Source organism: Babylonia areolata, chromosome 18, assembly GCF_041734735.1.
Source record: "Babylonia areolata isolate BAREFJ2019XMU chromosome 18, ASM4173473v1, whole genome shotgun sequence".
In the NCBI taxonomy this organism is placed as follows: Eukaryota; Metazoa; Mollusca; class Gastropoda; order Neogastropoda; family Buccinidae; genus Babylonia; species Babylonia areolata.
Window position 1 is genome coordinate 27,796,943 of NC_134893.1, and position 23,297 is coordinate 27,820,239.

A 23,297-nucleotide genomic window follows, 5' to 3' on the forward strand; every position below is an offset into this window, starting at 1 on the left:
CTCAAGCTCTAGATGAGGGGGAGATATTGCTGGCAACTGTGCCAGGATTTGAACCAGTGTGCTCAGATTCTCTTGATTCCTAGGAGGACATGTTACCTCTACGCCATCACTGCAGGTATGCAGTCATACTGGCTGTGCGTGGCACTGCTCAGGTAGCGATGCCGTGGTTGTGTTCACTGAACACGTACACCATGTCTTTTACATGTGTTTCTTACGATAGTATTGTGAGCTACAGTCGCATGCTCATTTCTTTTTTTTTATGACTTACAGCACATCAGTTCTGCAGCCACATTCTTTTGAGAAAGTCCTTGAAAAACGTATCTGTTCCACCTCTGCAGTTGCTGGTAACTTTGACGCCAACAATATCATTCCTCTGTCTTGACATGCACACGCACACATATATTTTTTTTTTTCTTTAAATTTGGGTTTGGAATGTAAAACATCCACACTACTTTTTTGCACACGAGTGTCTTTTGCATGTGTACACTTGTGTGTTGTGTGTGTTTGGTATATCTATTGTGATTGTATGTGATGAATGGCTTTATTTACAGATGTCTTTGCTTAGTTTATTTACGTACACGTCCTTAAAAATCTGGGGGGAAAATGTCATGGTACATTACTTCAGAATGAATATATATTGATATGGTACTTAATTACTAACGGGATGAATTTTTGCGATGCTATGACCAAATTGTAATCCAAAGATGGAATTAAATGTGCACAATTTCACTATTCATGTAGTAGAACATGAGAAATTTTTTCCCCCTTTTTTTATAAGCCAGAAAAAAACATCAAAAGCCACCTCAATAAAAGTTTTTCAATTTTTTTTATTTCAGACACGCATTTTGGTGACCCATGGCATTGGGTTCCTGTCAAAAGTGGACAAAATCGTAGTGCTGAAGGAAGGGCAGGTGTCTGAAGTGGGGTCCTTCACTCAGCTGATGGACCACAATGGGGCCTTTGCTGAATTCCTGAGGAACTACCTGACCGATGAGATCGACCTGGGTGAATCTGGTGACCCAGCTGACCAAGAAGGTAAGGTGGGAGGGATGACCCATAGGGGTGGAAGTGAGTTGAGGGAAATACCATGTATGGCTGTAAGTGACTTCTATGATCGGAGGGAAATAAATAACAGTGAAGGGTGGAAGTGATTTCAGTGAGTGCAGGGAAATAACCCATAAGGTTGGAAGTGAATTCTATGAGTGGAGGGATATTGCATGACCGGGTGGCAGTGAGCTCCACCAATTTGACGGGCGCAATAGCCGAATGGTTTCAAATCTTGGTGACGGCGCCTGGTGGGTAAAAGGTGGAGATTTTTCCAGTCTCCCAGGTCAACGTGTGCAGACCTGCTATTGCCTGAACCCCCTTCATGTGTATATGCACGCAGAAGATCATATATGCACATTAAAGATCCTGTAATCCATGTCAGCGTTCAGTGGGTTATGGAAACGAACATACCCAAAATGCACACCCCTGAAAACTGCATATGGCTGCCTACATGGCGGGGTAAATAAGTAAAACAGTCATACACGTAAAATATTAAATGTAATATCTCTTGTCTGAGTGTGTATGTGTGTGTGCCTGAAATCTGATGGAATGACTCTGGAAACAAATGATGAGTGCCCAGTGGCAGCCATCAGTCAGTTCTGTCCAGGTAGGCAGCCTGTTGTGCAAATGACCCTGTGTTTGTAAGGCGCTTAGAGCTTGGTCTCCAACCGAGGATAGGTGCTATATAAGTATCCATATCAATCAATCAATCAAAAAATTTTGGGGGCATTGAAACTGGTGGAAATTTGACTGAAATCAACAGTCGACAGACTTCTGTATACACTGATTGTTGCTGTTTGCAGTGTTGAGCCTGCGTGATGACATCATCTCTCAGCTGGGCAGCTCGGAAAGGACAGGAGCTGGAGCCAGCCTGCTACAGAGGTCAGTTAGTGTTGGTGTGCTCAGAAAAAAAAAAAATGTCTGTTTATTCCCAACCAATTCGTTGTACTGCTGGACTATTTCTCTTTTGTCACAACAGATTTCTCTGTGTGAAAATCGAGCTGCTCTCCCAAGAGAGACGCATCGCTGCATTGCAGCGCCACCTTTTGTTTTGTTTTGTTTTTTTCCTGCTTCAGGTATTCAAACACTCCACTGTTGGACATCATTCTTTCTCATGTCTCTGGACCTTGCATTTGGAATGAACTTCCTCTTTCACTTCGTCAGATCTCCGCACTCAGCTCTTTCAAGTCTGGCCTTAAAACCCACCTCTTCACAAGATAGCCTCCCTTCCCTGCCTCTTCCTTGTCTTCAGTTTTTCCAGTTTTAGAGTTATGCATGCGTGTGAATCACTGGTGTGAAAGCGCTTAGATTTGTCTCTGCACAAGATTCAGCGCTATATAAATACTATCATTATTATTTGTTTTCCTGTCAGATTAGGCTTTTCTACTGAATTTTTGCCAAGGACAACACTTTTGTTGCTTTGGGTTGTTTTACGTGCACTAAATGCATGCTCTGTTTATCTTCTCAGCCAAATGACTGGCATCCAGACCACCACTCAAGGTACAGGGGAGGGGGAGAAAACACTGCCAAGTGTGGGATTCGATCCCATGTGCTCAGATTCTCTGGCTTCCTAGGTGGGCGCATGAACACAAGGCCATCAGACCACTTCATTTGAAACAATTCTTAGATGTCCCACTTTAGTACTTCATTGGGTGGACACTCACTCTTCTCTCTGTGATGGTAAACCATTTGGGTTCAACATTAACAATCACATGACTGCAATTTCCTTTTTTGAATTCCCTGACTAGGAAAGAGATGGGTTTTTTTTTAAGCATGGCTTGTTATAATGAATTATATGACAGGAGCATATTTTTGACAACATTTTTTATATCTTACATAGAACCAAATGTTACCTTAAAAATTAGATGATATGTAAAGAAGATACTTCTGTTCAGAATTAGTTGTTAAAATCTAAAATAAAGTGTATTTCGTAAAAGTAAATTATCGTACAAGGTGATAGATACGGACTGTCATTTTGTTTCATTAGATCCAGTGTTTTGGAGAATTTTATTTAGCGTTTGGTGTTATATAGTGTACCATGTCAAACTGATGCAAACCAGGCCTATCGTTTGCTCCTCTTGGCCAAAATTTTGCAGTAACAGTTGATTGCATGTCATTGTATTACTTTTTTGTCACAATGAGTTCTCTGTGAAATTTGGGCTGCTTTGCAGGAATGCATGTCATCACAGTGAAGCACTACCCTTTTTTTAAATTCTTTTTTTGTCTGTAGTAGGTTTTTGGAGGTGGTTTTTTTTTTGTTTTTTTGTTTTTTTTTTGTCATTTGGTTTACTGTGTGTCTTTATCCTGCAGCCAAATCAGCAGGCTGAGTGAGCGGGTGCAGTCCGAGCCGGAGGTGAGAGGGAGCCAGCTGTCCCTGACATCGTCCCACAAGGACCTGGCCAAGAAAGCGGAAAAATCGCCAGAGAAATCGCCAGAGAAAGCACATCAAGAGGAAGGGAAAAACATGGAGAAGGAGCCCAAAGAAAAGGACAAGCTGATTCAGGCAGAGAGTGTTGAGACGGGTCAGGTGAGTTGGAGTCTGAGTCTGAGTGTGTGTGTGTCTGCTTGAGTGAGTGTGTGTGTGTGTGTGTGTGTCTGCTTGAGTGCGTGTGTTCGTTCTTTAGTTAAGCTTCTGGTGAACAATACAAATATCAGTATGGAATTTTCACAACTAGAAACAGTCAGATCTTGAATTTGCTGAAATTGTGGGCAAATCTACAAGCCATTGTCTCATTTCTGAAGAGATTTAACACCAGTGTGAAGAGATCTAACTCAAGTCATTCAGAACATTAAACATATCAGATTTGGGGTGTTACCTGTGGTGTTAACAAATAATTTCCATTGTGGATGTGTGTGTGTGTGTGTGAATGTGTGTGTGCAAGTGAGTTGGCTGAGTTTTGTTATGACTTCTGTTTATAGTTTTTCGTAAATGTAATTGATTAGTTTTTGTCTTTGTAAAGCGCTTTGAGCTTAGTTTTTGTCTTTGTAAAGCGCTTTGAGCTCTGTTCTAGAAAAAAAAGTGCTGACTAAGTGTTCATTCTTCTTATTATCAATGATAACTGCTGTCAGGATAACACAACAGGGAGAAGGCGTCGCAATTCTGTGGTAGTTAAGTTGGCAAAACCCACAACAGTGTTACAATCTTCATGAAAAAACTAAGAGTCCCATTGCACAAATTTCTTTGGGTAGATTGTCATAGATATGATACCAAGGCAGGGGATACATTATTAGAAAAAAAAAATGTAGCAACTGTTATTGTTATTATTATTATCATTATCATTATTATTATGGTAGATTGTCATAGATATGATACCAAGGCAGCGGGCACATTAGAAAAAAAATATTTGCAGCTGTTATTATTATCATTATCATTATTATTATTGCTGTTGTTTGTTATTATTATTATTATTATATTACCTTTCCCATTGCCATTGTGTGCAGGTAAAGTTCAGTGTGTTCCTGACGTACCTGAAGGCTGTGGGCCCACTGCTGAGCTGTGTCATCGTGACCTTCTACGTGCTGTACAACGCCGTCAGCATCTACTCCAACATCTGGCTGTCAGACTGGAGCGACGACTCCAGATCCCCCAACGCCACGCATGACAGTGCTCAGCGTGACATGAGGCTGGGAGTGTATGGAGCACTAGGAGTGCTGCAAGGTAATAACGGGAGTGTTTTTTTCATTGCACACATCATTTATTGATTATAAAAAGTGATGATGATGATGAATGAATTTTTTTTTTTTTTTTTTTTTCAAATGATTATGAAATTTTGTTGAATATTACAGTTCCAGAAAGTGATTCATTGCTTTGCCCATATTCACGCAACACACAAATCACACGCGCCATCATGTGTGATAGTCAGTCGTGTCCAACTATGACCATCAGAACAGCAGAGGAGGTAACTGCTGTCCCAACTATCTGGGCTGGATTTTGATTATAGTGGAGAGTGTCTTGCCCAAGTTGCATCCACACTCATGACAGCGCTCAGCGTGACATGAGGCTGGGAGTGTGCGGAGCGCTGGAAGTACTGCAAGGTAATAGCAGGGAGTGTTTTTCTTGCTTTTTGTGGACTGTCGATAGTTGATCTGATCAGTGTGTCTTTGCAGCTCAGCAGAGTTGTGATTTGTTGATTTTTTTTGTTTTTTGTTTTTGTTGGGTTTTTTTGGTCCCCTTGCGAAGGAGGTTCTATTCTTTTTCAACCAACACAACACAACTCAACACAATTCACATTCAGCATATAATGAATCAGTAACATTTGACATTCAATGATTTCATGATCGGTTGAATTCTGTTTGTGGGCTGTTGCTTCAGAACCGTCAAGACTTCTGACTGTGGTTACTTTATAATAAAAAAAATAAAAAAATAAATAGTAATGAATAATATTTGTATGTGATAATGAATAATTGTTGAATGCAGTGCAGTTCTTGTAAGTAATTCATTTGCTCTGCCCATACTCGCACAGCACACAAATCACACACACCATCATATAAATGCGCTAAATGCAGCACTTTCTCAGACTTGCATGCGCAGCCAGCACAAGAAAGAGACAGAAAGTGTCATGGCACCACATGTCTCAAGGCTGGAGGAATTTTTTCCCCTGGGCAATTTTGTTTAACAGAGATATAGCTTCTGATAGATTTCACATGTCAGCAAGATGGTGATAGCAGTGAAATTAAATGCTGTCTCAGCTACCCAGACTGTGGACTACATGTTAGTGCTTTCAGTGGTTTTATGATTGTACACTGAGGCTTTGGTGAAATGAGCATTATGTCATCATGTTTCATCTCTTTTAGGAGGTAGAGGGGGGAGTGTTGTTCTTGTTGTTATTGGTTCCACCATGTTCAGCACTGTTTAGTGGCATCACTCCCATGCCACTCTTCCTGAATTGTCCATACACTGCCTGAACCAAAGTCATGCTGCTGACGTCCATTATTCCACAGTCCACAGGAATCTGTCGGTATCATGTTCCCCTGAGCACAAGCATCAGATGAGACCCTGCACTTGGTCCATGGTCCTGTTCATGTGGTGATTCAGTACAAACAGGACACCACCTGTTGATCCTCTTGCTGACCATGGAGCCAGACTGAGCAAGCATCAGCCTTGGAGTGGAGGCAGCTTCCACCCCTTTCATCGACAGTCCACATGAATTTTTTTTTTTTTGTTTTTTGTTTTTCTGTTGGTTTTTTGCTGTTGCTTCTACTGTACTGTCTCAGTGGCATTACTCCCACACCACTCATTTAGAGTCCCCCCAAACATGGCTTCACTTAAAGTGTCGTCTGTCGCAGTCCCAGTGTCAGCTTTCCACAGTCTGCATGAACCTACCAACACCAAGGACTTGGACACACTGTCATCACAGACACAGAAATGGAGGGCTACTGGAAACTTAAGTCACTAGCAAAACAGGGCATGAAAGGCCACAGACTCAGGGACAGTCGTTCTGTGTATTTGACAGTGACGATGCTGGAGAGGAGATCAATTTAGCTTTGGGATTGCTTCACTCCATTTATCTTTGGGATTACTTCACTTTCCCTTTTATGATACATTGCAGCGTCACCCAGGCTGGAGTGATCAGACACTTGCAGCTTGCACACACACACACACACACACACACACACACACACACACACACCTCTGGGAAAGAACCGACCATGGGCTGAACAGTTTTTCAGTCATAATGCTTCTGCATGCCTTCACTACTGTAGGTGTGCAACACTAATCACTTCTCCCCAGCAGTAACAATTCATGTGCCATCGTGTTTCTTCATACAAAAGAGGTCAGCGACACTAACCACGTCACCACAGCAGTAGCAGTTCTTGTGCCATCATGTTTCTTGGTACAAAAAGTTGTCCATTGTGTGTTCCCCAAGGTCAGTGTTATAACAGGCAGGTTGGGTGTTCCACAGGGCTTTTTGTCTTCGCTGCGGCCCTGGTGCAGACAGTGGGTTCACTGAAGGCATCTCACATGCTGCACACAGCCTTTCTGTCCAACATCCTGCGCTGCCCCATGCACTTCTTTGACGTTACACCCCTTGGGCGAATCATCAATCGCTTCAGCAAAGACATTGATCTGATCGACAACGTTCTGCCCATGAACGTGCGCATGTTCCTTTTGTGTTTCCTTCACGTGCTGGGAACAGTCGTCATCATATCCATGGGGACTCCTGTCTTTCTCGCCGTCATCCTCCCGCTCATGATTGTCTATTACTTTGTGCAGGTACTGTTCCATGAATGTACTGAGTAACGCTAAGCACTGAGCAGTCCTCCGTTTTTTTCGCAGCCTCCCTGATGTGTTGTCACTGGTGTGTGGTGTCCATGTTGTCTTGAGAAGTGTTGTGGATAGAAGTGAGGCATGCTTTACACTGCTGCGTTTTGCAGTCAGGTGCTGTGGACACAGAGAGAGAGAGAGAATCTGCTCAGAACTTTCATTCTTTGCCATGAAATTCACTTGTTAAAGAGTCAATGTCGCATGTGCTGTAACACTGGTAGATCTGTTCTTAGTGTTGTGAGGCATCGATGGACAGAAATTTGCTTCTTCATGTTTTTTTGTCATTTTTATCATTTTGCCACTTGTGGAGATTATTGATGCATTATGCTTTGATTTGTAACTCTGGGCATGAAATGGATTGGCGGAGAAAGCGGATGCTTGCTGCCTTTCCTTGTGGGCTGTACAACCACACAGTTCTTGGGGGTACAGGAGATTGACAAGGAATGTAGCATTGTAAATAGCGAGGCTTCTGTGCTGTACACACAGGGCATGGACAGTGAATGCAGCATGTTATGTAGTTAGAAATTTGCACTATAGAGATAGTGGACAGAGAATGACTGTAACCTACTGTATTACTTACTGACCATTATGCTTCCTGGCATGAAGGGTTACAGGATAATATGCTGACATATTTTCACAGCACATAATGGGGGAGGAAGAGAGAATGCTCATGTTGCTGTGTATTGACTCTGTACTGTGCATCAAGTGCATTAACAGTTCACATGTGGACGTGCATTTCCTTGTCCATTGTGTGAGAAACGCTGTGATGCATGTTTGATTTTAACACATTCTTTATTTCCTTTTTTTTTTCCTTTTTTTCTTTTTTTTTTTCCCCCAGCAAAAGATGTGACCATCTTTGGGTTGTTGTTTTTTTTAATCATACTACACACTAATCACAACTCTGATCTTTGCATTTGTTGATAAACTGAATGGCATTGTTTGTGGTTACTTGGATTCATTTGGTTCAGTATTGTGTTACTATAGACAGCTGCCCTGTATGTTGTATCATGAGTTGGAGTGCTTGGCAGTGTGTCATTCCATGTTGTAATGATGCCCCATGGATAATTTAAATGAAGCAGTCCATCTCACATTGTATACAACTTTAGGAGACATCTTTACATGTAAGGAAAAAATAATCATCCATTGTTGTTATTATGGTTCTGTAGTTATCATCAGTCATCTGTTTTGAACACCCTTTTTTGTTTTATTTTCTTTTGTTTTACTTGTTTCACTTAATATATTTGTCAGGTCAAAGGTTCAAAAAGGTTCAAAATCATTTTTAATCCGAGAAACTCTATTTGGGTACATGGAAACACAAGAGAAAAACAGGCCCACATCCTCGAGACGTGCCATCGCATGAAGAAGAAGAGAGAGAAAATAAGAAAATGAAAAAAGGGGCAGGGGAGGGGGGGGGGGGGGGCACACACAGTAGAGCCCTAGGAAAAGAAAACCTGTAGGGCCCACAAAGTAGAATGTTCTTGTCTGCAAGTGCAATGCTTTTCAAGATACCTATTGAGCAAAAACGGGAAAAAGAATCTACAGTCACAGTTAAGCATAACCTGCTTGTTGAGTCATTTAGAATGCAGAACAGTGGTTTAGTGTTTATCGTAACAGTTTGAAATTACCGTGACAGAACGTTGCCCACCCACAAAGCAGTTTTTATATTGTTCTCTTATGATCCGTTGCTCCCGAACGCGACCGATGCACAACCCACATGTAAGTTACTCGCATCAGAATGTAATGTGACAGCCATGCTTATGTCCCATCTGTGATGTATGAGAGGAGTAGGATTTTTTTTTAATGTCCCTCACACATATCGGTGATTTTGTTTGAGTATTAATGTATACATTTAGAGTATTATCGTTCAGAAGAGGAGGGGGATGGGGATGAATGGTGAGTTGGGGGAAATCGGGCATATGAGAAAGATGTACGAGAGTTTGAGTTTGGCATGCTCGACCTTAGGATTTTTTTTTTTTTTTTTCAGGCAGAATTCACCTCTTTTGACTTCTTCTTCTTCTTCTTCTTCTTCTTCTGCGTTCACTCGTATGCACACGAGTGGGCTTTTACGTGTATGACCGTTTTTACCCCGCCATGTAGGCAGCCATACTCCGTTTTTGGGGGGGTGCATGCTGGGTATGTTCTTGTTTCCATAACCCACCGAACGCTGACATGAATTACAGGATCTTTAATTTGCGTATTTGATCTTCTGCTTGCATATACACACGAAGGGGGTTCAGGCACTAGCATGTCTGCACATATGTTGATCTGGGAGATCGTAAAAATCTCCACCCTTTACCACCAGGTGCCGTCACCGTGATTCGAACCCGGGACCCTCAGATTGACAGTCCAACGCTTTAACCACTCGGCTATTGCGCCCGTCCACCTCTTTTGACAGGCATGCATGGTACGTTTGTGTGAATGTTGTCCAGGACGGTGATGTCTGAAGCACGGGTTCAGTGTATCCCCCACTGTCCTTTCCTTCAGGACTGTTTAGCTACGCCGCTGGCCTGATGCTGGCATGGGGAAGCCGCACGGCCTCTCGCCGGCTGCATGGTGGCATTCTGAAAGCCGTGCTGCGCCAGCCGCTGTCATTCTTTGACACGACGCCGATGGGCCGGGTTTTGAACCGCTTCACCAAGGACTTGGACGTGATTGACAGCGTGCTGTCGGGCAAAGTGTCGATGTGGTGGCGCTGTATGCTGGTGGTGGTGGGCACGTTGCTGGTCATCAGCATGTCCACCCCTTACTTCCTCCTTGTCATTCTGCCCCTTTTTCTCTTCTATTTCTTCGTTCAGGTACCTCTTCGTATTCATTCCAGCCTTTTTTCTTTCTTTTTTTAACACATCCCCCCCCCCCCTCACCCCCTCTCCCTGCGCCTCCTGCCCCCCTCTTTTTCTTTTCCTCTCTTCATTGCTGTGTAACGTTGATAAGTTTTGAGGCCTCCTTGTATCTGCTGTTAATTCTAGAGGCAGAGGTGTATGTTGATCTGCCTTCTTGCTAGTTGTGAGCGGTGTGTGTGTTTGCTGCTAGTCTTTATTCAAAGTTCTTTTGGGTGTTTATTTTTCGGGGTGGGATTGGAGGGCGAGGGGGGCCAGGGGGTTGCAGGAATTTTGGGTTTTTTTTTTTCTCATAAATTCGAGTTTTAAGTTCCCGTGGATAGGGACAATGATGTGTCAAGTATTCAAACAATGGTAATGACCATAGTTAAATCTGTAGACTGTACAAGCAAAGAACTGTTGTTAGTATAAAGGCTGCATTGCTTGAGCCTCAACCAGGCAAAACATTATGTGTTGAAAAGTTGGACAGCACACCTGCAGTGGACCTTAAATTCTGGACTTGCTGATAATTTCTGCCCGATACTGACAACCTGAAAATGTTTCAGTTTTCAAGGAGGTGTCAGAGCATGCAGACTGATCCATATATGCTACACCATATTTGCTATTTAAAAAAATAAATAATTAAAAAGGGAGCAAAAAGAAAAAGAAAAGATTTTTTTTTTTTTTTTTTTTTTTTACACACACATGTTACAACTAATTTCACTTACATCTAACACAATGTTACACTACACCTTTGGCTCTGACTGACCATCATCTCCACCCTGTGTGTTCCCCTTAATTCTCTCCTCTCTCCCCTCTCTCCCATTTTAGTGCTTGACTGTGATTAGCACCATGTACCTGTGTGATAAGCATCATGCACCTGACATTCATACCTCACATGATAACCGTGAGACTGGCTCTACATAACTGGTGATTGATCCCCTTAATTAAACTGACCCGTTTGATGTGTTCTGTATCTGACTCTTGACTCCATACAGCTTGCAGTTATTGACCACACACATCTGACAGTTGTCTCAGTTCCGATATGACACTGTTACTGTTGCTTATTCATGACAAAAAGAATTTTATTTGATACAGTGTTTGTCCCTTCGTCACAGTTTGCCATGACAACAAAGCAGATGATATGTGCATGCGACTTGCATGGAAACCTTTTTGCAGCAGCTGAGATCCAATTAGCTGGAAACAAACTGAACTAAAAATCAGCTTGCTTGTGTTAACCAGTCATGTCAACTAACACATTTTTCAAGGTGCCGAAAAAGCCTTTCCTTAAGCTGCATAGGAAATGGGTGTCCAGCACACTCACTGCTTTCACAGGTCGTCAGTGTGCCAGAGCCACTGAAGGGACAGAGTAAAGGGACTCACACTGAACCAGGAAGGTGAATCTAACTGACCTGATTAATTGTTTCCCAATGCCCACAGGAGTGTTTATTTGGCTGGCGGTGATACTGAGAGCGCACGGAGGGCGACTAGCTTCAGGGAAGCTCCATGCTGATCTGTTGACCATGGTGGTGCGACTGCCGATGACGTTTTTCGACACGACCCCAACCGGTCGAATCATCAACCGCTTCAGTAAGGACGTTGACACTGTGGATACCAGCATCCCCTCCAGCTTACAGATGTTCATCAACTGTGCAGTCAAAGTGCTGGGCACCCTGGTGGTTGTCTCCATGACGACCCCGTTTTTTCTCGTTGCTGCCGGCCCATTGGCCATTTCCTACTTCCTGACGCAGGTACATTGATCTGTCTGCCCTGACCCTGCTGTTGTGGGGGGGTCGTGGGGGCAACATGGGGTTGTTGGGGTGTTGGAATCTTGTGTTGGAGGTGTAGAGAAAAATGCGGCTTGCCCTGTTGATTCAGGGAACTGTTTGTTAGTCTCTTTGTTTGACAGTTCGGAGTCTGCCTTTGATTACATTCACAGTATTTCCAACAGTTTTAGGAGGCAGAAAATGACCAACATCACGGCTTCCTGTACATACCAAATTATAGTCACACTATTTGCATCAGTTGAAGAGGGAGGAAAATACAGTTATGGTGGCATACAGACCTGGAGTCATCCATGTGCATGTTAGCTGTTTTGTAGAGTGGTATGGTCAGTGGTGAACTCTTTGTTGTGCTTGTGTGTTGATATCCACAGTGACTAACAATGGACAGTATGGTGACTTGCTTTTCTGGTGGTCTGTTTGTAGCTCTTATCTGCATGTTCTTGTCTTCAGACATAGTGCCGATGCCCTGGCATGGTTGATAACTGTTAATGATGTATGCAGCATGCTCCTGGAGCATGTAAAAGAACCCACAACAATAAAAGGGTTGCCCCTGGCAAAATTTTGTCAAAAAAAATCCACTTTGTAAGTAAAACAAACACACTTGCAGACCAAAAGAAGAAAAAGAACAAGTCACACAGGCAGAAAAACAGAAAGGAATATGGGTGGAGCTGCATTGTGGCAGCATGCTCTCCCTGGGAAGAGCAGCCCAGGTTTCATGCAGAGAAAGCAAAATTCAGTTGTTGATTGGTTGGTTGTTGTTTTTTTTTAATATGGTTTCAGATTTAAATGTTCTTGTATGGTGTTGTACTGAACAGCATCCAGACACTGCCAGCCTTATCTGGAGGGGTCAGTTTTACTGTAACCCTATGTAGACATCCGGAGTTGTTCTTTGCTAGGGGTTGTGAAGGTTTTTTCCTTCAAAAAGCTGGGATTTTGATCAGTTTCAGTTTGTAGAAAGATTGCGGATGTAATTGCCTTGGGAATGAAATACCATTCAGTGTGCTCTAAACCTCTCTGTTGATTTTGTTCAGTTGATTTTTAAACTCACCCATGGGTTTCACAAGCAGTGGACATGTCTTTATTTTCTGTGTGGGTGCATTGTACATATCAACATGCTTTGTATGCGTGTCATTTCACTGCCATGGTCACATGCCTGTCATTCTACTTGTCCATTGCACATACCGTATCTCAGATAGCAGCAACAGTTCAAAGGAAATGCACTTGGTGTGGCTGAACACCATCGCGAACCGTCACTTTCTTCTCTCCCCTGTCAGTAAGGCAGAACATCACAAGAGATGGTTAACAGGACTGCCACAATTTCATATGGCAAACTGCTGGAAGCACTTGAAAGCTTGAGCTATCATGATCATGATCCAGTCATTGGTCGTGCATGGAACAGTGTTTTGAAAAGGTTTTTTCGCCCAGAGAAATAGAACTCATTTGAATTACTTACTTTTGTGACTTTTTTGTTTCTTTCTTTGTTTTTTGCTTTGTCAATGTCTTTGTTTCAGTAACGTTGTTTTTTTTTCAATGGAAGGAGCAGACACTGTGCATATTCCCTCTTCTTTTTTTTTCCGTATTTTTCTTATGTGCATGATGCCTGGGGTCTTGCCTAAGCTTTGTGAACATCTGAGAGCATGAAATGAGAAAGGGAGAGATGTATATGATACACTGTCATAGTTGTTTAACATCTGTGTTGTATGTCTGTACGTATCGACCATTGTGCATGTTTTCTGTTTAACACAGCCATGAGGTCTTGTTCATATACTCTGCAGAACATTGCTGAATCTCATGTCTGTGTGAGGAAGAAAAAGAAGATGGAAGTAGATGATAAATGTCATAAGACAGCGTGATGGTGGAGGAAAAGAAATTGGAGGTAGACATCTCTTTCGTTCTTCCAAAACGACTTCACAAAGACGCTTTAACCCATTCAACGCTAGGGAGTTAACCACCTCGGCAGGTTCTCCTGCCATATTGATGCAGGAAAAAACGAACAAAAATATACCGAAACTGACAGATTTTTGCTTCAAACTGAGACAAGGGGACACAGCTAGAAACGCTGTAGAAGTTAGATCCCTTCATTTGCAGTTTGTGCATATGTGTGAAAACATGTACACTGTTTCTATGAAACGAATTTTGATGCCAGGGCATCGCTTGAACTCAGGGCTGCATGAGTTAAAACATAGATGCGGTTCTTTTGGAAGGAGGTTTAAACCGTTCAGAGGCCGCAGCTATGGGTTATTTGAATTCTCCCTGACAGAAAGAGCCATGCGAAAAGTTTGACATCACTTGGGTTTTCATTTCCTGCGGACTCCTCATCAGTAAATACTGGTTTTATTTCATATGAAGCCAGACAGTGGCACAGGGAGCAGTTATTCACTGTGCTCACTTGACGCTTTTTGTGTGAGGCCACTGATCAGTGTGGAGAGGAAAGGAACCGACCATGTACTGCAATGGAAAAGAAATGCTCCTTCTTTTTTTTTTCTCCTTTTTTTTCTCTCCCCGATCAGAAAGAACAGCTGTTTCAACTTGTATTGATTAAAGCTAGTTCTCAACATTTTTTTTTTTTTTTTTTTTTTTTTTTTTGAACAGCAAAGGAAATGTTTTCGAGGGAGGAAATTGCCTGTCTAGCCTGACAGAAGTCTTACTTTCCTTCCCATGTCTTCAGCATTAGTTTTACGTTGGATATTATCAGAATACTGATTGATCAACCAAGCTTTTTTTTTTTTTTTTTTTTTTTTGTGAACACCATGCTTGCCAGCAGGACATGATGTATTGCCAGCACATGGACAGCAGAAATTGTGGGAGCTGCCATTGACACTGTCAGCACTATGTCACACTGAGATGGTTTCTAAAGGACTGCTTTTGATGTCAGTGCCGGAATAGATTGCTTTCAACAGAGCTTTGGGAAAATGCAGGTTGATGGATCACTTTCAGAAGGTGCAGAAAGATGATGGAATATTCCAGAGTAACAGTCCTTCACACACTCAGGTATATGTCTGCACAGTCATACACTTTTGTTTCTCTCTCTCTCTCCCTCTCTCCTTCTCCCTCACACACACACACACACACACACACACACTAAATCTTGCACTCTTGTACCTGTGTGAAGTTAGCACTGGGCTAGAGGAGATTGCTTGACAGAAACTAATCAGCACTCTAGCCATATATCATAATGTGATAGGTGTCTCACAATGGCCTCATGTTAATGTCCTGTTTGAAATAGTTTAGCTTGCAGATTAACCCTTTCGCTGCCAGGGAAATAAGATTCTAGTGAAATCTATCTGCCGGTGTTTTTTCCCAAAAAATATATTTCTAATATTTTTTTTCAAAATATATTTTCCAAAAAATTCTGCACTCTTTTTTCATGGAGAAAGGCTCATAAAAGTATATATCTTCAGCAAGGAAAATGAATAAAGGATACAAAACACATGTTTTCCCATTTCATATATTTTCAGTGAGTTGTTGTTCTTTTGAAGTCAGTGTTTTGTTTTTTGTCACATTTTCAACTTGTTCATTACAAACATTAGTCATGTAATTTGCACTAAAATATCTTATTTTCTAGACAAATGGATAATACCTGCACACACAAATTATACTAGAACAACCACAATAAGAAAAAAGAGACAGATACACAATGCATTGTGACTTCTCCATGTGATAATAAATTATGGATGTGGGGCCACGCCCCCTCAGACCCCACCCCCCTCCTCTTTACCCCTCTCCCACACAGTCACTTCATCCAGTTCTCATCAGATCGCGCTGGCAGAGTGCCAAGAAAATCGCTTACACTGTGTCCTGCTACTAATTCGATCACTTTCTGTCTGCTGCAGCTGTACAGTCCGCATCACTCGCTGATGGACGTATCTTGGCCAGTCTCTTCATTGCTCCCTTTATTTTCTATCAAATCATCCTACCAAAGTTCATCACTGTCTTCTCCTTCAAATTTACACTTGAATTCTTTCTGAGCATCAGCTAAAGAAAGCAGTCTTGGTTGATTTAGTACACCATGATCGCATGTCTTGAGCTTGTCCGACATTTTGTTGAGTGAGTGAGGAGAGGAGCCAGGCAAACACTGCGGCAGTAATCCAACCAAAACATTCAAATAAAGGACTAGCGACAGCTTCATGACGTAAATGGGTTTCTGGCTATGAATAGAATCTGGAAAGATTTCCCCAAGCTAAAGCTACCAGTATTTTTATCAACAAATTTGATGCAAACCAGGGAAAAGTCGGAATATTTTGATGATCAGTTATCTTATCATTGTGGCAGCGAAGCGTACATGCTTGTGCTGACGAGTTATCTCGTCATATAGGCAGCCTAGGGGTTAAAGAAATTAGATATCTCTCTCTCTCTCTCTCTCTCTCTCTCTCTCTCTCTCTCTCTCTCTCTCTCTGTATATATATATATATATATACAATGTGTGTGTGTGTATCTATATATATACATATAGATTAGAAGAATAATTACTTATGATACTGATAAAATACTGATGAATTTTCTGAATATATTGTCCAGTCAGATTAGCCACAGTTGGCACGGGTGAAGAAGAGAAAAGTGCTAACAGCAGATGTTTACACAGGTGATTTAGGAAGGCTGCTTAATTTATATGCTGGCTAACAGTTCACATACCAAGCACTGATGTTTGTTGATGATGGCAGTAATTCATTAGGTATAACCTACTCAGATGAGACCTGAAGCAAAGCATTGTCCGTCCCGGCTGCTATTGATTTTATCACCCTGCAGTAACACTTACCAGTGTTTTAAGGTTAACAGTGTGACAAATCATGCACTAATACTGAACTGAATTTGAAGGTAAACACTTTCAACACTGTATGGATGGCTTGGAGGTAATAGCCATAATTTTTACATGATTTAAGATTTTTTTTTTTTTTTTTTTTTTTTTTTTTAACAACTAAGAAGATAACATTTCAGGTTGATCATTCACATATTTCCTCACCTGTCATATTTACACTGATCATTCTTTATGTCATTGTCATGATCAAAAGAACTGTATGCATCTCATCTTCAGACTGTTTGTTAAATACTTAACCAATAATGATGCATGACTTTCTTGCTATGATCATAAACCAATAAAAACTTAAACAGAAAGTGCTTGAAAAAGCTCTGCTCTGTTCCCAAACTTTGTCAGTAAGTTGCCTGGAATTTTATCAGGAGTTGTGTCCATTTTTTAATAGTTCAAACTTCATTGATTGGTTGAAAAACCACTTTGATGAATCAAGTATTTGATGCCCAAACACTGCACAAGAATTAAGAGTGACGCAAGGTAGACCACATCATAGCGAGAATAGACAAAGCGGATGGTGACTAAAATCAGACACACATTAGCAGTACCAGAATGATGGTTGTAATTGGCAGCATATGGTTTTAATCAACAGTATACCCGAACCACAAATCAAACAGAAGAGACCAAAATGACAGTGGCAGTATACTATCAGACAATCAAGACTAAGATGTAAAGGGACGGAACTGGAACAGACAGTTACAGAAGCAGGAGAGCTGAAGAACCAGACTGGACAGATGTGGACCTAGAAAAAGGCACAACGGGAGAGATCATGAAGAAAGTATAATGATAAAAAAATAAGTAAATAAATGAAAATAATGGAATCAACAGGATCAGACAAGTATGGGAATGGACTTGTAAAATCAGACAACTGATGCACAAGGACAGTGTCAGATTCCAATGTACTTGGTCTTCATAAAATGCTCTTTTGGTAAGATGAAAACTTTTTTTTTTTTTTTTCTTTTTTTTTTTTTTTTACCGTTGTTCTGCTTACATGTTGACACAAACAAGATGATTTCATTGAATGCTTTGGTAACCCATGTGAGTGCAAATTTGTGTGTTTGTATGCTGGCATGCCTCTCATTTACAGGCTTCCGGTATTAAGACAGGTATACTTGACCATGTTTGCTTGTGTATTCATTGTATTCCAGTTTGCTTTTCCATTTCTGTGTGTGTGCAACAGCCTTGCTTTGGCCTAGTTTGGTTGTGGCTTGCATGTACTGGCTTTTGGATTTTTTGTACTTGCTTCAGGTTGCTTGGACACTTGCTTCTGGCTTGACTTGGTAGTATGTAGAAGTCTGCTGCAGCTGTTCAGTAGATGTTGATGCTTCATCATGTAATGATAACCATGTGGCATTTTGATGTAGAATTGTTATCCACTGTGTACGAGTGCTGCTACTTATATCAGTTTGCTAATTTTGTAGAAAGTGTTAAAGTCCTAATCAGAACAAACAAAAATTGACTAGCATGCTAAAAATTTAATCTTTTTTTTTTAAACTGCAGAGTATTTTGAGCATTGTTAAAAGTGTGAAAGAGCATGTGGGCATGTATGTCCCTGCATGTGTATACATAGTCAGTCAGCACTGCACAGAGAACATGTGAGGGTTTCTTGTTTAGGAATAAATGAACTGAAACCCTGGTCATCTCCATTTTTTATTTGATAAATGTTTGAGCTTTTGATATATGTTGCCCATTATCAGTGTTGAAACAATGATCTTTGATCTTAATACAATTTAATAGTCAGTGGGGGTTCTGTGTAACAGTGTCTTATTCGAATGATAACATTTGGCAAAACAAATAAAATAAAATGTTGACAGAGAGTGAATATATATTAAATTTGATTTATAAAAAAAAAAAATAAAAAAAGTTTATCACGTATTATTGGAAATCGAATGATACCTGTGACGATAGGCTTACAGACCATTTCATGTCTTGAAACTGTGCAATACAGAGTGTTATGAATAGTTTCTTGCATCTGATGTGTTTAATCACGACTGTGAATGCTACCGTTATTTGGGTTAAATATGTCGAAGAAAAAAAAAAAGAACTTTTAGTATAATGAAACATGTTACTGTCAGTATGTAATCCTCCATGTTTGTTTCAACAATCAAGAAATGACTGCAGTTTTCATCAGTATAGTGTCCCATAACTGTTGGTATGTTTTGCCCAGTGACATACAAGAAATAGCAACAGGTTTCATGAATAATAATGTGCTGATGAAATGTCTGTATTATGTTTTTGGTTCATATTCTGTTAATAATGACAGTTAAACAGTATTGCCTTCTTTAATGCTTCATGAATAAAAAACAAAACAAAAAACTAACAACATCAACAAAAACCACAAAATCAAGCACAGCTTTAAGAATTAACATGTTTTTCCAATTCAGTATGATATGTATTTTTAGAATACACTATGGTTGTATATTTTTCTTTTTCTGAGTGCCTTTAAGCAGTTAAAAAATGAGAATCTGGTTGTTGTTTCCAAATTCATTATGATCTGCATTTTTCAAATTCAGTCTGAATATGATTTTATTTATTTATTTTATTTTATTTTTTCAAATTAAGTGTTATCTGTATTTTTCAATTTCAGTGTGGTCTGTGTTTTTAAAATTCAGGATGATCTGTATTTGTTCAAATTCAGTATGTTCTGTGTTCCTTAATTTGAGTGTGATCTTTTTTTCTGTCTTTTTTTTTTTTTGTCCTTTTTTTTTAATTCAATATGATCTGTATTTTTCAAATTCAGTGTGATATGAATTTTTCAAAATCAGTTTGTTCATTTTTTTTGTTTTGTTTTGTTTTTCAAATTGAGTCTCCTTTAGCATTAGAAATTGAGTATGAAGTTTTTAGTTTAAGACAAATTAGATTTTTGTTGGTATTAGTTTAATTATGCAATAATGATAATAATAAAAATGATAATGATAGTGAAAATGGACACTTATATGGCACTCTGTCCTGAAAACTGTTCTAGGTGCTTTATGAAACACATGATTTTATACATAACACTTTGGATCAATGTTACATAGACACACCAAAATCTACCATGGGTCAATGTTACACAGACACACCAAAATGTACCAAGGAAACTGTACACTCGCATAAAGACAGTGCATACATACATACATACAGACAGACAGACAGACAGACATACAGGCATACATACAAGCATACATACATACATATATATATATATATATATATATATATATATATATATATATATATATATATATATATATATATATATTCCCACCACCCTTCCCACATGCGCACGCACACACACACAACACAACACAAAACACACACACACACACACACACAACCACAACACACACACAACACAACACACACACACACACACACACATGCATATAAATATATATATATATATATATATATATATATATATATAAACACATACAAATCTACACACTGACACACAGTCAAGCATGATAACATGGACTGTTGTTGCTGTTGTTCTCCCCAGAGGTTCTATGTGGCGACCTCCCGCCAGCTGAAGCGCCTGGAGTCCACCAGCCGCTCCCCAATCTTCTCCCACTTTGGGGAGACCATCACCGGGGCCACCACCATCCGTGCCTTCCACCAGCAGGACCACTTCATCAGCCAGTCGGAGGGAAAGGTGGATGAGAACCAGGTGTCCTACTTCCCCAGCATTGTGTCCAACAGGTCGGCCGTCTTCTGTCTGTGGCGATATATTTTTTTTTTTTTTCTTTTTTTTTTTTTTTTTTTTTTTTGTTATTGTTTTTATCCATGGTCTGGCCTTGTCGTTGTCAGCTTCTTCTTCATTGTGTGGGTGTGTCAGTGTGTAGTGATATACCTGTGGTCTTTCCTCAACTTCTTCTTCTTCTTCTTTGTGTGGGCGTCTCTGCGTGTGGCGATATACCCATGGTCTCTCGTCGTCATCTTCTTCTTCTTCTTCTTCGTTGTGTGGGTGTGTCAGTGTGTAGTGATATACCTGTGGACTCTCCTTGATGTCGTCGTTGTTATGTGGGTGTGTCAGTGTGTAGTGATATACCTGTGGACTCTCCTTGACGTCGTCGTTGTTATGTGGGTGTGTCAGTGTGTAGTGATATACCTGTGGACTCTCCTTGACATTGTCGTTGTTATGTGGGTGTGTCAGTGTGTAGTGATATACCTGTGGACTCTCCTTGACATTGTCGTTGTTATGTGGGTGTGTCAGTGTGTAGTGATATACCTGTGGACTCTCTTTGACGTCGTCGTTGTTATGTGGGTGTGTCAGTGTGTAGTGATATACCTGTGGACTCTCTTTGACGTCGTCGTTGTTATGTGGGTGTGTCAGTGTGTAGTGATATACCTGTGGACTCTCTTTGACGTCGTCGTTGTTATGTGGGTGTGTCAGTGTGTAGTGATATACCTGTGGACTCTCCTCGTCGTCTTTGTTGTGTGGGTGTGTCAGTGTGTAGTGATATACCTGTGGTCTCTTCTCACCTTCCTTTTCTTTGTCTTTGTGTGGGTGTGTAGTGATATATGATAATTATGGTATAATAATAATGATGATGATGATTATGCTTATCAGAAACAAATAGATAAATAAGCAGATAAATGAAAAAATGAAATAAAATGATAATAATAAAAATAAGGATAAAAAAATAATAATAATAAGATAAAGCAAAATCTATGGACTTGAAGTGCATACTTTATAGACTTAAGACTTTTTTTTTGTCTTTTTTTTCAAAGGAGTGTTACAGAAATCTGTTCATTTATGAATTCAAGAAAACTTTTGAGCAGTGACATACAAAGTAAACGTTAACACTGGAATGATTTCCTTGTTTTCATTTCAGATGGTTGGCAATACGTCTGGAGTTTGTCGGCAACTGCATTATCTTCTTCGCCTCCCTGTTCGCTGTCATTGGGCGTGAAGACCTCAGTCCTGGCATCGTGGGGTTGTCTGTATCGTATGCCATGAACGTGAGTGTCCTGACACAGGAGGCACAGGCTAACAGCGCTCCAAATTTAAATTTCGTGTTGTCATAACAGTTTTTCTTACTTAAACATTGGTTTAAGATTGGACAAATGTTAAGAAAAGCGTTCACAAGCTCTTGCTAAAGCCAGTAAAGGTTCAACTGGCTCAAAAACTCTTGCTGAAGGTGACAACTGGCTAAGTTGCCTTGCTCTAGTGTCCAGTATTTTTCAAGGCATGCGCATGAGTCTTTCTGGTAAATGAAGTCTGATGAAAAAAAATATATATATATATATTCTGAAAATTAAGCCTTTGCTGTGAATGTGCAATGGTTGTGTTTGTCTTCTGCGAAGCATTTGTTTTCACAGAAGAAATAGTTGTACTTGATTTCACTTTAGCGATAGTTGACAAACTTTTTTTTTCAGATTTCACTTTAGTGATGGTTGACAGTTTTTTCCAGTCATCTTGAATTCCTGACTAGTTTAACCACCACCAACATAATATAATCATAGTGTGTATATGAGTTCCATTTCTGAAACTCTGTAAAATAATTTTGCAATCATTCAGCCTAGGCATAAAAATAGACTTTATTGAACAGATTTTTTTTTTTATTGCAGCTTGTACAGCCATGAATATTATTATGACTATTATTGTTATTATTATGATGATTATTATTATTAGCATTTACACCTTATCTTAAAGTAAGCCCATGGCATTTACAAATAGAAGAAACAAAACAGACACACACAAAAAAAACACCCAAAAATGCAAAAAGAAAAAACTGAACACGAGATACAAAACATTATTGAATTATTCACACACACACACACACACACACACACACACACCCAAACACACACACACACACAAGCTCACACACATGCACACAAAGTCATAGTATGCAAAAATGAATGGAACACAATCAAAAAATACAACCTGCAAATTCTGAAACTCTCAGACCCGCTCACTCACTGATAGTCCTTTTAGCTAATTAGTTCACGCTGGAAAGGGATAAGCTGCTGAGAATCATTCAGGAGGAGGGGTAAAGGTGGGTCTTCAGACCTCGGTGTGTGTGTGTGTGTGTGTGATCAGGTGACCCAGACGTTGAACTGGATGGTGAGGATGACCTGTGAACTTGAGACCAACATTGTGGCAGTGGAGCGTGTGAAGGAGTACACCGAGACGACTGCAGAGGTCGGTCACTTGTTCCTTTTATATACATTTATGTGGCTTTTTCCTTTCTTTTTTTTTTTTCCTTCCCCCAAATTATGGGTTTCCATCTTTCACTGAAAAAGGGGTGGGGTGTGAAAAGGGGGTGGGGTGTGGTGTGCAGGGGACTTGTTTGGATTCTATGGGCAGTAAGTCAACTTGCACTGAACACCGATTGGTTTCTATGGGCAGTAAGTCAACTTACACTGAACACTGATTGGTTTCTATGGGCAGTAAGTCAACTTGCACTGAACACCAATTGGTTTCTATGGGCAGTAAGTCAGCTTACACTGAACACTGATTGGTTTCTATGGGCAGTACGTCAGCTTACACTGAACACTGACTGGTTTCTATGGGCAGTAAGTCAACTTACACTGAACACTGACTGGTTTCTATGGGCAGTAAGTCAACTTACACTGAACACTGATTGGTT

The 23,297-nt window shown here is 40.4% G+C and overlaps 1 protein-coding gene across 1 annotated transcript in view; it reads left to right on the forward strand.

Annotated features, from left to right (window-relative positions):
• Positions 1 to 23,297, forward strand: part of LOC143292616 (multidrug resistance-associated protein 1-like) — a 70,302-nt gene that overhangs the window by 33,201 nt on the left and 13,804 nt on the right. The window contains exons 21-28 of the mRNA XM_076603074.1: positions 837 to 1,035; positions 1,851 to 1,929; positions 3,358 to 3,574; positions 4,489 to 4,705; positions 6,951 to 7,261; positions 20,201 to 20,400; positions 21,537 to 21,663; positions 22,748 to 22,849. Coding sequence (XP_076459189.1) covers positions 837 to 1,035; positions 1,851 to 1,929; positions 3,358 to 3,574; positions 4,489 to 4,705; positions 6,951 to 7,261; positions 20,201 to 20,400; positions 21,537 to 21,663; positions 22,748 to 22,849 — 1,452 coding nt within the window. The remainder of the gene's footprint in view (positions 1 to 836; positions 1,036 to 1,850; positions 1,930 to 3,357; positions 3,575 to 4,488; positions 4,706 to 6,950; positions 7,262 to 20,200; positions 20,401 to 21,536; positions 21,664 to 22,747; positions 22,850 to 23,297) is intronic.